This window comes from Orbicella franksi, chromosome 14 (genome assembly GCF_964199315.1).
Source record: "Orbicella franksi chromosome 14, jaOrbFran1.1, whole genome shotgun sequence".
Lineage (NCBI taxonomy): Eukaryota > Metazoa > Cnidaria > Anthozoa > Scleractinia > Merulinidae > Orbicella > Orbicella franksi.
The window spans coordinates 2222171-2238633 of record NC_138158.1 but is presented as its reverse complement, the minus strand read 5'-3'; the positions used below and the strand labels follow the sequence as shown (position 1 = coordinate 2238633).

At 38.7% G+C, this 16463-nt stretch overlaps 2 protein-coding genes across 3 annotated transcripts in view; both read left to right on the top strand.

Annotated features, from left to right (window-relative positions):
- LOC145467881 (uncharacterized) overlaps positions 1-12952 on the top strand; it is a 31814-nt gene extending 18862 nt beyond the window's left edge. For both annotated transcript variants that reach the window (XM_081451493.1, XM_081451492.1), the window contains 6 exons: positions 814-924; positions 5170-5295; positions 6239-6629; positions 7329-7738; positions 8133-8329; positions 11274-12952. In XM_081451493.1, coding sequence (XP_081307619.1) covers positions 814-924; positions 5170-5295; positions 6239-6629; positions 7329-7738; positions 8133-8314 — 1220 coding nt within the window. In that variant the 3' untranslated portion in view covers positions 8315-8329; positions 11274-12952. The remainder of the gene's footprint in view (positions 1-813; positions 925-5169; positions 5296-6238; positions 6630-7328; positions 7739-8132; positions 8330-11273) is intronic.
- On the top strand, positions 2392-4196 carry LOC145468011 (uncharacterized). Its single transcript, XM_081451676.1, has one exon. The coding sequence runs from the start codon at positions 3145-3147 to the stop codon at positions 3700-3702; it is 558 nt and encodes a 185-aa protein (XP_081307802.1). The 5' UTR covers positions 2392-3144; the 3' UTR covers positions 3703-4196.
- Positions 12953-16463: the final 3511 nt, after the last annotated feature.

The following is a 16463-nucleotide window of genomic DNA, read 5'->3' as shown; positions in this document are numbered from 1 at the left end:
TTTCCTGAGAAGATTTTAATAATGGAGTACAATTCAGGGAGAAATCGCGCGAGTAATTTCAAAGTCGGACGAGCGCGAAGCGCGAGGTCGATTTGAAATTACGAGCACGATTTCTCCCTGAATTGAACGACACGAGGTCCAATTACTAATTAATCGTATCTATAACAAAATTCGGAATTAAAAATGTCGTTTGGGAACTTCTTTTGAGCGAAAACGTATGTAGCACGTTTAATAAGTTTTGAAAATGTAAGAAACATTGCAAAGAAAGCCATTAAAGCGCGCGCAATTGACGTGCGAATCGCGTGGGTATCCAGTTACAGGTGTCCAATTACAAAACGTTTAAATCAAATACCTGTAATTGGACACCCACGTGATCGCGCGCTGATTTCGTGTCAAATAGGCGCGCGGAGAACCAATCACAATCGAGAATTTTGTTGTACATTTTGTAGGTTTACAGTTACAACTTAGTTATAAAAAGAAGAATAAAAGTATAATACGAGTCTGGAGACTGAATTAACCCGAACGTTTTCTAGTGAATCTCCAGTTATTGTAATGTCTTGATAGATATTTATGACAGAACTGTTAAGAGAAGAGCTGTGTACATAGTATTGTAGGTATTCAAAATGTTGTTCTGACAGTAAATATAATTGTAAAGTAAATAATTGTTTAGAGAATTCGAAGACATTGATGTCTTTAAGGTGAGTCGGGATTTCGTCACAGAGTATAGTCGCTGTGTAAGCTACTGTCTGTTTTCCAGAACTTTTCTCTTGACTACCGCTATAAAACATTAAGTTGACTTTGTTTACTTTTTAGATGACGGTCCTTGTGGAGCACAACAGTACGTCTGTAAAAATGGAAAGTGCATAGATTTGACTGCGAGGTGTGACGGGAAAAACGATTGCCTTCATGATGAGCAAGATTGTGGTACGTTGCGAAATAATATTTTTTGTTTTCACTTTATTTTAAGCTAGTTTTATCCTCTTCCAGGCGTTCAGTAAGTTGGGGCGCAGCGCGAAAAACGGCGAACGAAAAAAATAGGGGATAAGCTTTGCGAGAGAAAGTTCTTTCCCTTTCTCTAGCCGCGCTTCTCCCCTATTTTTTCGCTCGCCGTTTTTTGCGCTGCGCCCAAACTAACTAACTGAACGCCTGGAAGAGGTTAGTTAGTTCTTCATTAAGACAGGGTCGAGTGGTCCTGAATTCAAATTCTAGCTGGTGTCATTATGTATGGGTTATTGACAAAGCGTGAGGTTAAGATGGCTGAGTAACTTTTTTGTGTGTTTCTGGAGAGAGACGCGGTCGAGGTTCGCCTTTTTCGTTGGCTATCTACCATCTCATATCCAACGCGCGTTCGTGGAAATAGTTGTTAAATATTCTTGAGCAAGACATGGCAGGGCGGGGGGGTGACCTGGCATTGGACTAGCATCTCACCCAGTGGGGGTTGCAATACAGAAACGCCAGCTCTGGCTGCGTGGGCCAGTTTGTACTGAGTGTGAATTATGCGTTTTCTTTAATCCTTTGTTGATGAAAGCCCCTTTTGTAGTTAACTTGATTAGAAACCATATTATTCTACGTAACGTCACGTCCACATATGTAAGATACCCTCACCTGGCAGAACGCGGTTTGGGAGAGAAAAATAATTTGAATTGTAGATAGCAGAAAGCTCCTTTAAAATAATATGCTTTTGAGAAAAAGGAGTGATTGCTTTAAGTGACCGAGGGAATATCCTTCCTCCAGCCCTCTGGTACTAGAAAGGGGTTACGTCATTTCCGAGTTACCTTGTGCCTCTGTTTCAAAACGAGTCTTCGTGGAAAACCTTTGAAAATAAGTTTGATTTGCATGAAAATCAACCTGAAGGCGGAACTCGTTGTCGTATGAATGTTTTCGCACGAAGACTTGTTTTGACTCAAAGGCAAAAGGCAACTCAGAAATGGCCCATTGTTGCTATTGTATTTTTTGTTTGTTTGTTTATTTGTTGTTTCTAAGCCAGCCCGCTTGAAGGAAGCGTTCAATTTTTGGCAGCAAACTCATTCCTTTGTACTAACACAGTGACGGCGGTGAAATTGCCTGCGTACTAACAAAACACTATGTATCAGACAAACTGGACATAAAATGACATCTTACTCGTATGAGTCATCAAATGTTCCTTCAAAACCTGACTTTTCAGCTCATAATAAAAACATGTTTGAGTTCTGCGGGACCTTTTGGGAATATCTAGGAGAGCCAGGCTGTGTGTCATGAAAACGAAAATTAGATTGTCATTGGTCGGTCGGATTCAGTGTTAGATCATTCACGAAGAAAAACTTGTCTGATCGATAAAACACAGGGGAACTGAAATGAGCCCATTCAGTGATATTCATAATTAAGTGATATTCGTAGATTCAATTAACAGCATTTTACACGAATGTAATTAGTTTTTGAGTTCCTTAACGCTGTTTCACAATACAGGAAGACAACTGGGCGACGTCATATTTTGCGAATCTTGCAGCATTTAACCTAAATCTTACGCGATCGTTGTTCTTATTCTTGTTCTTGTTTTATTTTTGCCATTTATAAATATATTCTAAATATATTTGCAAGTTCGTTGCTTTTTATCTGTCTCAATTTTTCTTAACCGTAGATATCTCTTTTCTTGTTGATTTGTTATGACTAATTTAGTGTTTTTCAACTTAAAAATTTTGGTCAAGTATTATTTTAATAATTTGCCTGATTTAAAATCACTTTAAAACTTTGAGGACATCCAAGAAAGGACTTCCTAGAGACGGCTAAAAAGCTCCTAATTATCAATGTTACAAATTCGATCACACTTAAGGGTCAAGTCAGACTTGTATCAAAAAACTCTTCCAGAAGACTGATTTGTTAACATTACGTTGCACGTGAGTGTAATCACAATGAAATTTATTCCATGTCACGACGTCTGTTGTCCGGAACTCCGCCCTTTATGTAAAACGTTCTCGCTCTATTATATACTGAAGTGAAGATTGTTTCATCAAACAGGCTGCGCCTCAAAGCTATTATTCAGTAACCAAGCCCTATGAATACCGAGATTTCATTTCCTTTCCAAGAACTGCAGGAAGATTACACGAGACTAGTGTGCAATGCTATTTTTAGACAGGGTTTGCAGTTCTGATTGCTATATAACCGAGCATGTTATACACCTCTTGCACAAAATCAAACAGAAGAACTTCTTGTTTGACTCTGAACGATATTTCGAAAATGCAGGCCGGATTCAGTTATTTCGACAAAAATGCCCCTGCTATAGCCATTCGAAGTCTCTTCGACAAATACGACATAAATGGAAACGGTAAACTAGAACAACAAGAAATGCAAACTCTGTTAGAAGGAGATTTAGGCCTCGACCGTGAAAAATCCTGGCTTTACTTTCTACTGTTGGACAAGAATGGTGACCACGACATATCGTTTGAAGAATTCAGCGACTGGCTTCGTAGCGAGGAACATTTCGAAGTTTTAAACAACAAAGAGAAGTTTCACAGCCTGTGCAAAGCGTTCCACTATTTCAAGAGGTTTGACACAGATGACAGCGACACGCTCGACCGAGCTCAGTTTGAACGGATGATGAAGTTTTTCGGTTATGAAACCATCAACATGGATAAAGCCTTCGCGAAAATGGACAAAGACGAAAATGGAAAAGTATCTTTCTGGGAGTTCATGCTGTGGCTTCAGTGGGTACCATTATTTAATTAACTACCTGATGAAACAATGAAGAGATTTTCTAATTAGTGGCTGGAGGCGTAATGTGATAAGGAACATTGGCCCATTAAATCTGTGACACTAATTAGAAGCTTTAGAACTATGAAACTTGCTTTAGTTTTAACTCAGATTATTAATTCTTCGTCTGCAAAGTTACTGTTAAGATTGAAAAAGAGAAAATGAACTTTGACACGAACAGTGCGGACAGTACTAGTTTAAGTGAAGTTATTTTTACTGCGTAAAATATTTATCAAGTTAGTTCTTCAAAGCTATTTATTCTATTTATTTTCTCTATTTAAAATGAGATTATTTATTCATACTGAAAGATGTACATACGACCTTGGTTACTACAAGTTCAAAATTAATTATCATGCGACAACTGCATCAATTGTATGTTTTTGTACTTATTATGAACCCGGCGTTATTTATTGGTGTAAAGCAATGCCTAAGAAAGGTTGTACGTTGCTGAAGCCACTTCGATAACATTAAAAACCAAAATCTGCGTTGTTATTGTTTCTTTAGTCGTTGTTTTTGGTCACTAAACTACTGCTTTTATAGCAACTTTGCTGAAGTGAATACCATGTTTATGCTTTTATAGCACCTTTGCAGAATTGAATATCATGTTTATGCTTTCATAGCACCCTTACAGAGGTGAATACCATTTTTAGGTAATTATATGACTGGAGAAAAAAATCATTGATGTATCAATAACATGAATTTCTCGTGCCTTCTTAAAGTGATAACAGTATTTAACCCTTTGTGTTCAGAAGGCAATCAGACGGGTTGGTATTCCCGCCATTAAATACCCTCTTCGTTTTTCTCACCTTTTCCTCTTTTCGACTGTGTCGACTTGTTGATGCTGTTGTTCAGTTTTGTATGAAGAGTAGTTGAGCTGTGGAAAGGTTCCAGCTACAAATGAACCTAAGAATTAGAAGTTTTCCCTCGCATAGTTAGTCTCGAAAAGACGCCAAATGGGCAAGACACAATACAGTGTACGCTGGTAAAATACTGGGATGGGGGATAAGTACGGCGGGTTCACCTGCGGTGCATAAACATCCCACCCTGGGACCCAGGGGAATAGCAATACTCCTACATTTCTTCATACTACAGAAACTAGGATAAGCTTCGGTTCTCCGAGTGCGACTTAACAAGTGACGTAAAGGAGTTCAGTCGCGGTATTTTGAGTTATTTTGGCCTCACACAAAATTACCTTTAAATTGAAGGAAACCTGAAAATAATAGTTTACTAAGATAGAAAAACATCAAGGAGATAACAATAAACCATAAAGGAGCAGGGATGGTGAGGGATGGAGAAGATTAACACGGATTACAAACAAAGAACTTGAATAATTTAAGCTAAACTTTTTAAGATACGCAAACCGTGACGTAGCCCCTTAAAGCTTTTTTAGACTTCAACGAAGTACATTTTACGCATTGGCTAATAATTGTTTTATTTTTGTAGCTGAGGAAAGATGTCAAATCCACGGAGGCTGCAGTCAAGGTTGTTCATTTAACGAAGGTGTTTACAGTTGTAAATGTACTGAAGAATACGAGTTAACATCAGACAATAAAACATGCCGCGCTTTAGGTAAGAAATGGTTCCACTGACGAGCATCTTTATAAACAAGAGTGATGAACGTCTAATTTCTCCTTACAGTATCCATACATTGTCAATCAGAGCGCTGATGAGAATGTCCGAATTCATCAACTAGGATATATTGTTTGCTACCACCAATTCTTGTTATCCCACTATGATATTTTTGGGGTTTGTGCGGTTTTTTGTAGGAAACGTTACCAAAATTATTACCTCAAAATGATCAGAATTCTCCGCTAGGATTTTACTCTTTGTGCCGGCATTAATTTGAGCATAAATAATGAGGGAAAGGATTCATTATGCCGGAATAATAGTGACAAAACCTGGGAGACGGTTGGGGGCCTGGGGCAGGCCAAGAGAAATCTGGGCACCAGTCACTTGAAGACATAGTACTCACGGTACATGCCAACAGGTTTTGCCAATTCAGTCTTCTTTTGGTTCATCAGATTAAGTTTTCTCATGACTAGAAAACTCATTTTCATAACTAGAAACCAAGATAGAGCAATGGAGGATTACAGAGGGGCATAGGAGTGACTCTTTTCAAACATAATAGTTCGATATTTCAGCACCGAGTATTAGCATAATAGTGAAAACTTTGAACATAATGTATAAAACCCTGTACTCCGCACAAACATATTCCTGACATTGAAGGGGAAAAAATCAGAAATACTGCCTTTTTGAGTATCTTGTTCTTTGAAAAATCACACATCCCACACAAAATATCGTTTCTTTCCTATTCACAAGTGTTCTGCAAAAGTACAAAAACGTTCAAGCCCGCGCAAACTAAAACTCCATAAACTGTTAAAATAAAACGCGTTTTAACAAAGTTTCGGCTCAGAAGACACATCCAGTCTCCATCAAGTGAGCGGGAGTTTGATCCATCCGTGAAACGTGTCTTCAAATCCATAATAATACCTTTGTTTTTCTCTTTTTTCAGGCGATGAAGGATTCATTTTAATTTCAAACCAAAATGATATACGCCGTGTTCGATTTAATACAACACATCAAGATCTATTGATCTCTGATCAGAAAGTTGCGGTTGCTTTGGACTTCGACTTTGACGAAGGAAATATTTACTGGAGTGAGATAACAAGTGAGACTATTCAAAGGGCAGACGTGAAAAATGGCTCTGATGTTGAAGTGATTATCAAAGAAGATCTCAGCATGCCTGAAGGAATTGCTGTAGATTGGATCAACAAGAAGATGTACTGGACAGATTCAGGAACGCTTAGGATTGAAGTAGCTGATTTAAATGGTGAAAATCGACTGAGCCTTGTACAGTCAGACCTTTTGAAACCCAGAGCCATAGCAGTGCATCCTTCTGTCGGGTAATTATTCTGTGCCCCCGGGGAGAGGGGGGGGGGTACAAAGTTTTGTACGGGGAGGTTCCGCCCCGAGGGTCAACCCCTTACCCATTTGTATGCCCTTTTGACAGAAAAGGCAGCCCTTTCGTATACCTTTTATTGAAAAAAAGGTACCCTTTCACGTACCTATTTAAGAACACTGCATCCTTTTTCTAAACCCTTGGAATGAGGTCAACGAACAATACTACGGAAGCCGGAACATGAAGCATTACCAGAAGAGATGTTAACCAAAAAACAGTTTTCATATATTCAGGTACCGTTCGCGTTATGTCTAAATGACAGACTTCCCTCCCCTTTCATATACCTCAACTTGTGAAATCCCTGCCCTTTCATATACCTGAAGGTTGAAAAAGGTACCCTTTCGGGCGGTGCCTCCCCGTATAGGCTGTTATGGGGAGTCCCCTCCCCCGGGCCCGGGGATTTTGTGGGCGCATTTACATTCCATGTTGCGCTTTGCGGCCTGATTGTAATACAACTTTGCGTGGTTTGGGGTGTTTTGTATCTGGAAGTCAAACATACCAGATATAACACTGTTTGTATGGGAATCCATGTCATAGTTTGCTTTTAAAATTTTTTTTCGTTGTCTATCTTGTGACCATACAAGATAAAAACATGGTATGCCTGTAGGATTGCAGTAGATGAGCTTTCTTTTTTATCTTTCAGTTATATGTTCTGGACTGACTGGGGTAAATCGAAAATCGAAAAATGTGGAATGAACGGTGAACCCAAATCACGCCAAGTTATCGTGAACAAAAACATTGTTTGGCCCAATGGATTGACGATAGACTACACTTTAAACAGAATCTGGTGGACTGACGCGAAACCGGGACTCAGTGACACCATCGAATCGGCGGATCTCAATGGAAACCATCGTAGAATTGTTTTAAAAAGTGGGTCTCTGGAACATCCCTTCGGAATCTCTCTCTTCCAGGACAATGTGTATTGGACAGACTGGGAAAGTGGAAAATTGTTCAGGGCAAATAAGTTCACTGGAGGCGAAGAAGTTGAATTGGCGGTTAATCTGCGAGACGTAATGAATGTTGCCGTGTTTCATCAGCAGAGGCAGCCATCAGGTTAGTTAAACATTTGACAGTAACTGAGAGGATTGTCGCTTGCTCATTGGTCGAGAGATGTTATCTTAAAGAGTATGGACCATAAAATTAGCGTGACCTGTAACTTACAAAAAACTCGAGATGGAAACCGAAATCATCGGGGTATGAAACGTCAAATGGGACATTTGGGACAAAATCTCTGACGAACTCTTCGGCTTCCAGCAGAGAAAAAGCTATCTTTCCCGTTTTAAGGCCCACACATGATCTCGGGAATTTGGAAATTTGATGTTGCAACAAAACATTATTCCTTGGTAGATTATTTTCGTTATTCTGAACACCTGTCTGATTAACAATGTATCAATATTGTAAGGAGAAATTAGATTGTTGATCACTGTTGTTTTTTTTCTTTGCACAGGAAAGAATCCCTGCAATGTCACTGTAGAGGTTGGACGCTGCAGTCACATCTGTTTATTAGCTCCTGTTGGTCTTTACCCAGAAGGCTTTACGTGCCACTGTCCACCAGAAGTGGTACTGCTTGCTGACCAGAAGACCTGTGGCACGCCGGCTCAAGGAGCCAACTCCCAAGACCAGCAATAGAAACTAGTCAAGCAGGTTTGCATCTCGGCTGAAGTGGGTGGGAGGAGTGGAATAGCTGTTTTATTTGTTTGTACAATTCTCTCCATGTTCCGTAACGTTACATACTTGTATACCGAAGTGGTAGTGTATAATGGAGGATATTTACCTCGACCGAGGTGAATGTCCTCTGCTTTAGAGCGAGAGTACAGTAAATTGTAGGTTATCTCTGTAAATAGCCAGCTAGCCTGCCCCCTGTCAGTTGGGATTTTTAACTACGTTACGTTTATTTGCAATATTTGTTTCCTTTGTTTCAGTGGCATGCCTGTAAACTAGCTAAGCTTAGTGCCTGTATAGCTAAGTGCATGACCACTATAAATGAGATTTACCTTATTTTTTTAACATTTTACATCTCGGAGCATTCTGTCAGGTCGCTCCCACAACAGTGAATTCATCAAAGCAATGTTACTTCCCCAAGGCATACAACGTGAGAGAACTGGTCTCTCGATCTCTTATGCGGCGCCTTTCCCCAACTAGTAGGTAGACAAGAGATCTTCCTTTTTGTTGGCACCAATAGTTTTATAAAAGAAAAACTTTCGCTCCCGATTTGGCAAGCAGTGAATAGTACAAGAGATTTCAAGTTCAAATTCGCCCAAACTAAGAAAGATTACAAAGAAAAGCGAAGAATACGTGAAAGGCTACTGGTTATTTGGTAGCTCAAGCAGACTTACAAGCGTCTGCGTACTACATTCCGCTGAGGAATGTTGTTCGATGTTGTAGTTGTAGTTGTAGAGAGAAAAGCGATTTTGTTGAGTAGCGACCATCTCGCACTCTCTTTTCAGAGCGCGCGAAAACACCATTTTCAGTAGAGGTTAGTATTCGCAGTTCTCACGCTGTAAAGATACAATTTCATACTAAGTTAGACTATTAAAGATGTTTTAATTGTCAGGGTACACCTGTCAGTGATAACGTCAGCAAACGCTTATTACAAGAGTGAATCACAGAACAGTCGGATTGTACTCATAGCGTTGAAAAACAAGATGTTCTTTGTAAAAGCGAGAAAACGCAACATAAAGTTCATGTGTTAAGCCACTACCTTTGCATTCATTTTTCCAACAGGTGTATGTTTTGTTGATTAAAGATTCTATTCCTCACTGCTCTTGTGGTTACGCCAACACGCTTCAGTCACGTACTGTTTACAAACATGATTCACCTGTTAATGTAATACCAGTTGCGGTTTTTCCAGCACGTGGAAAACCTGTTAACAGCTGCTTTTGGTGTACGCTAATTAGTTCACCTGCAGGAAGCCAATTGAAGGTGGACAAAACACGCGAAAACAAGTATTGTGATGGCACGTGCCGTTAAAAGCGATAGGTTTTGTTTCCTGATTATCAACAGCGAACCTTTGATGTTTTCCAAAGTTTTTTTTTTTAAGTCTGATTGCCTAAATTAGTTAGTTCATTACACAATGAAGTTCGTTATCACTCCCTTAAGACACATACTATCTCATGCTGATATCCTATTTGGTTTTGATATAATAACAGCTAGCCAACCTGTTGATACTAATGTTACTAATCATGTTCCAAACCTGTTTGGGGAGTTTATCGAAGAGTGTTCTATAATGCGCGCGCAAACACGTTTTGCCTGTCACAATTACCTTCAGTGTTTTGAAAGTCAACTCTTTCTCGTTCAAGAAATTATTAAAACTTGAAGTTGGAACAATTTTGAGGTTGTTTTTTCTTAACTAATTAGCACTTTAAGATATTTTCTTTACTAAATTTAGTTTTTCGTGTAATATACTGTTAATCTAATGCCATTTCTAGCAGACACTATCCAACAGCAAAGGCCTCAGTTTCGAAAAACATTTACAGGGGGATGTTACCTACAATAAAGTAATAAGTTTGAAGATACGTCCTTGTAGTTGAGTGCGCTAGGGAATCATGTTTACACCAAGACCTTCATCGAGAAAGAGGGTTACGGTGATTCCTCAGAAATAAAAGTTGCCGAACAGTTTTTTTGAAAGTTTCCCTGAATGTTCCCTACCAAGCACTGTTTCGAAAAATACAATAAAAAGGATAGGTGACCATTCTCGCTGAAGAGATATGATGGGCCAATCTTACCCCATTTATGCCTGACCACTCGCGTTATTTCGTCAGTTGACATTACATTTTGCGGTAGCTGGAAGCAAAGGTTATTGTAGCAATACTTGAAAAAATCTTGATAGGTAGAGAGTATCGGGCCCACGGAACAATGTAATATATAATTTATGGCAAAATCACACAATTCTAAATGGCATTGACTCAAAACGTTCGTCGAAGAGTTGTTTTCGTGGTCATAATTTGCATCCTCGCCTAACGGTTTTGTGTACTCATTTAGCTACATCTTTTTTTCCTTCCGAACAACTTTTTTTCGTAAATTTTTAACTTAAAGAGGATAATTTGTACACCACAATTATGCAATAAAAAATATAGGTCACCGTGCTGGTTTAAGAGAAAACGAGCATCCATTTCGTTGTCGAGCTAAGCCTGAGGAAAATCTGCTACGTTGTGTACGTGCACGCGCTAATGTGCGCGCGCTAATGACGCGAAAATCGTGCGCAGTAGGGATGCGCAATGCAATTCTGAGGAATCACCTTAACTTAATTAAACGTTTTTCAGGCTTTATGTATTGTGAAGCAGTGTACTGCCAAAGTTGTCTCGTACCTTAGTTTTATGAGTGGGAGAATTGCGCCATATTTCCCTTGCCAAGTGCAGGGCAATCGCTTTTCTGTGCTTAATGGTTTTTATCTTTAATAGATCTATTTTTGTTGTTGTTTTCTCAAATTTTCTTTTGTTTTTAACTTTATCTTGTACTTGTGCAGACGTTGTCTTGTTTTTAGTTGAATGTTATTGTTTTTGCGTAAGTTTTATGTTTTGTTATCGTTTAAGTAGACACGGTGCTGTGACATCATTTTCTCTTACATTTCTCCTGTGTTTTTCCTCAGGTCGCCTTTGACGAATATCAAATGATGAAGGCTTTAAACTGACTACAGTAATCTTTCATATTCTTTAAAACGGTTATAATAAAATGTATGCTTTATTTTTATTATTTTTATATTTTATTTTAAATATTTTTAATATTATCTACAACATTTCTCAACCCATTGTGTAGGCAAGGTAATAAGTTTGTTTTCGTTGAGTGGTCTGATTAACAGGCGAGGTTTAAACCATTATTTCAATTGTAAGGTCGCCTTGATCATCACTCGAGTGTTCTGTTGGCCCTGCGCAGACCAACATTGCACGAGTAGAACCCGGGGGGTACTCTGTAAACCTCTGGGTAGGGGTGTGCCGCTTGGACACTGAAACCCTTACCCTATACAGCTTGATTTTGCAACCCTGTTCTATACCTAAGCACTGGTCTTACACTGGCCACTTTTCCGGGAAATCAAACCCCAATCTAGACCAAAACCGCCTGATTTCTACACCCTATCCCAGACTAACCTGCCTAAAAACCATACCATCGAGATCCACAGCGGCACATACCCATACAGCTTATATATGGGAGTACCCCCCCCCCCCACCCGAGAGTTGAGTCGCACTCAACACTTAACGATACTGAATACGTTTCGATGAATAAGAGAGGGATGTCAACATTTAAGAACCCATGGAAAAGATAAAACTTCAAACCGAGCTTTGAGTGGTCAGGGCTGATCTTTCATGTTATTCCATATCAGTGAAAGCGAGTGGTTTTCAAATCATTGCGTGCTGAACTATTTTGCTAATACGTAAGACAAAATAACATTAAGATCAAATAAAAGAACTTTGAAGCATTTTTTAGGTTGGATATATATATATATTTTGACTTGTTATCGGGAGAGGAATATGCAAAATTTAAAAAAAAAACTGTTGATTATTCCATACCAATCAACAGTATGTGGTCAAGAAAACGCAAACAAACTTTCCCTTTAAAGTACTTTTTTTTACCCTCTATAGATTTCACATGTTTGTTAAAGTGGTGCTAAGTGTTGATGTTGGCGGATAAAAATGCTTTTATTTTTGAGTTTTTATAGAAAAATATGCTCAGCCTGGCCGTCATGAATGTCAAAACGTGTGTTAATGCAAAACAAACAATGGAGTCATGCCAGTTTACACGGAAACTTGAGCACGTCTGTGTTGTCGATAATCAGGAAATTTAGAAAAGTGGACACTTAAGAAATTACAAAGAAAAATGAAAATCTCTCATTAATTTATTTCTTATAAAAACAAGTCTTCGTTCCTTTTTTTGGTGGGGAGGGGAGGGGGGTAAAATCGGCCATGGCCTTGCACTATGATCAGCTAAACTAACAACAGATACTTAGAATACAAGAACTGTTATTTACGGTGATGCTGAAGATTACACGATCTATAGACAGAAGCCTTTTATGTTTGATCTCAAGATTTCTCGTCACATCCTCTCGAGTGGGGTCGCTTCTGGGTCACTTTCGATCTGGAATTAACATTTTGTTCCATAGATATATGTATTTATTCTCATTATTTGTGATGCGAAACACGTTTTCCAAATTTTAAAACTCCTGAACTAACAAACAACCAATCAATACATAGACATAAATAAATAAAATTTATCAGTTGTACATAAATTATGTTCTAAGTATATTAAGTCTACTACTTACGTTGCACTTAGATTGTTTTGGCACAGCTCTGTTTCACTCGAATTCCGAACTGGTAAGTTGTTTTCTCTGGTTTTTGCTCTCGTCCACGTCCCTGACGAGACCGGGGAAAGGGGCAGCTGAGGGAAGGGGGATTTATCCCCCTCGGAGAAAAGCTGCCAATCCCCTTGATGATGGCCTTTTACATATTTTTTTGGATACATGTCCCAGTCAGTTCGGCCATTTTCAGGGGATTTTTGAATTGCTTAATCGAAGGGGTTTTCGTTTTGTTTTGTGCTTTTAATTTGTTTTGTTTCTCTCGCTCGTTCGATTTTCATGGTCGACAAAAACCTTCGTGCATATAGCTATTTTCCTTACTGAGATTTCTTACTAAACGTGTTTAAGTATATATTTGGTTTATAGACTCATCAGTAAATAATGCTTTGAAATCCGATATTTTAACTTATCGTCTTCCTCTTGTCCTCGCGCGATAAAACTGATATTGTTATTTCCAAAGTATTTCCGCCTTATCATTTACACAGAGGCAAGAGACGACTTGCACGCTGGTAAACAATGAAAGAGCTTCCTTTTTGCACTTGAAAGGAATGGTGAAAAAATGCTTAAAATTTCGAATGTTTACACATCTAGTCTTTCAAGAGCACGTACCTTGCACAGACAAACTGAAACGACGGCCCGACTTTGTAGCCCTGATGTCAAAATTCAATTTTTCCCTGTTGTTTTTTCGTAGGTTTATGTAGTATCGGTTGGAGGCATTTTCTTTTAGTCCATGATCGTTTTCCAGGTTCTCGTAACTAATTATTCTTGATTATGTATTAAAATTGTGAGGCGAATTTCAATGTTGATCACTTTAAGGTTATCCTGGTTTCAAAATCACAATTAGCTGCATTGAAAAAGATACAATATATTGATAATTATATTTTTGGTTCTTCGCCACCATTGTGGTGAGATCGGCGAGGACGAGAAGTTATTTTGTTCAATATCAGCGGGTCAAGAGGTGATGCGTGACATGCACGTGCAACAATGAGTGCGTGACTTGTAGAGGATTGAACGTGACGCGTGGATGTGCGAAAAAACAGTCGTGAAAGTGGGATCAGCCAATCCCCGCTCGTCCGCTCCGAAACATACTATCAGACACATAAAGCGACCGCGAGAACAAATGTCATGAAGAACTACCGTGAAGTTCAGAAACTAACTGATCTCTTTGCTTTAAGATTTAGTCGAGTTTTTCCAATCGCTCCTTCGCTTGTTCTCGACTGACAACTTTGAAACTGAGCTAGATGACTAACGGTGCGCTATCCCATTGCAATTAGGGGAAAATTTTAAAAAAAGCCATTAAACTTGGTCGTTTCTTTGGGAGGTCGATGTATACTCTTGCATTTGAAAACAACTGTGAAATTTTATCACTGCTTTCAGAGGCCAGCGACGTTACGAGCTTTTAAAATAAAACGGGTCGATACTTTCGACAGTTCACGGCATATCGTCACAAATACAACATGTAGAGCTATAAAATTGTTGGAATTGCACCGCCTCGGAAATTAAAGACATTTATTCAAAGAGTTTTCGGGCTTTTGCAGGACTCAGAGTTTTAAAAATAATAATAATACAAGTCTGTGGTAGAAGTTTGTTGTTTGTAATCTGAGAACTCATCTTCCTTTCACGCCCTTGACGCATGGCATCACGTAGAATATTTACGCCCAGGTCACTCAGACACGTTGGCGGAAGTCCTTTCTTAGTGTCTTCAAATTACAACAGAGTTAGTCGAGCTTCGTCGTTCGATCAGCAGAGCATTCAAGAATCAATTTGCGTAGGTTCTTGATAGAAAATCTAATCCTGTCTGTCAACTGCTGATCCTGGTAACGCTTCAACTCCCAATTCCAGTAAAAAACATGAAGTAGGATGCCTAAAAACGAAAGTTCTGCATAAATGGTCACACACTAAGGTCTTAAAATTTGACTAGCCGAGCCACAGACAGTGAAAGCTAGGACCACCTTATACAGCAATGATAAACTGTACTACATGACAGTACTGCTCAGTAGCTTTCTTTTCTTTTAAATGGGCACACATCGGGGTTTGAGCCTCAGACGGAAGTTATAATTTATATAAAGGGACTAAAAGCAAGATCACCCTGAACAACATGAATAAAGAGTACTACATGACAGTATTGCTCAAGGGTTTGAGCCTCAGACGGAAGTTATAAAGGGAATAAAAGTAAGATCACCTTGAGCAACATGAAGAAAGAGTATTACATGACAGTGTTACCAAGTAGCTTTCTTTTGAGTGGTCACGCACTAGGGTATAAGCAAATTAAGATCAACTTGTTCCACACAATTAAACAGTACTACATGAAAGTCCTGCTCAGGAACTTTTAATGGTTCATCCCAGCACATAATTACTTGTTGACAAATCATTTTTTAAACATATATTTGATTAAACAGGCTAAAAAGTAAGTGACGACGTTTTCGGGAAATCTATTACGTTTAAACGTTTCAAAAATAGAAACAAAATTAGAACAAAGCAAGCAATGTTGGGCAAGACTAGTGAGGCTTAAAAAATCCGTCTGCGTGGGTTCAAAAAAATGTCCAACTTCCTTCAACGGAAATCTCTGTTTAATCTGGTATTGAGTTCTATAATTGGTTCAGAAATGCTCCGTCGTTGTTTCCTATTGAGCTATAGCACAAAATGACTATGTTTCATCGCCGTCTTCAATGGTGTTCCGGTTGCTAAAACGACCTTGATCTGTTTCAGGATTGAAGGTCTAGTGTTCCATCAGTGTCAGAGCTGTTACTGAGATGTCCTGAGATGCTATCGCCGGTTGAATGTGTTCTGTGGTTTCAGTATTACCAAGAGAATATGATCTGAGGATCATAATCTCTTTGTTTTACTTTACAGTTGGAGCTGAAAGGAAACCCCAATATGAGAATCTGCCAAAAAATAGCGTAAACCAGTTTGCCTAATAAGTCTTCCTGTCATTAACCGTAAACCCGTGGAATACAGAATGTTTAACGAGTATATTTTTACTAGCTAGGTTGGCAAAAGTACTCTCTTCATTTCTGACTAGCTATTAATTAATTGCATCCAAATTGTCCAAAGCTCCGAACGTTTGTTGTTGTTCAAAATTCAGGTGGAGATTCCATAGTTGCCATGATAATGAGAATTTCCTTTGTAGCAAAATTCAGGCTTCAAGGTGAATTTTTTGGCATTTTAATTCTGTGTAGTCCTCCGTGCTATTATCACTTGCTCTTTTTGGTACAACTAACTGTCATAAACGGCTTCGGTAAATGCTGAAATAATTTTGATGCAAATAATTAGTTTCTAAACTAATTTATGTCACTGGAAAATGCATTTCCTTCCAAGAATTTAAAATGATATAAAATTATTAAACACAAAAGAGCTACAACAATGATTTATATTTTCAAAATTGTGCAGTTTTCGAAATGTTAAATCATGGAAAAGCAACTTTATGCCCAAATTCTGATGATAGTAATAAGTACTCCTTGATTTAATTTAAACATCACTAGGTTCTTTTTT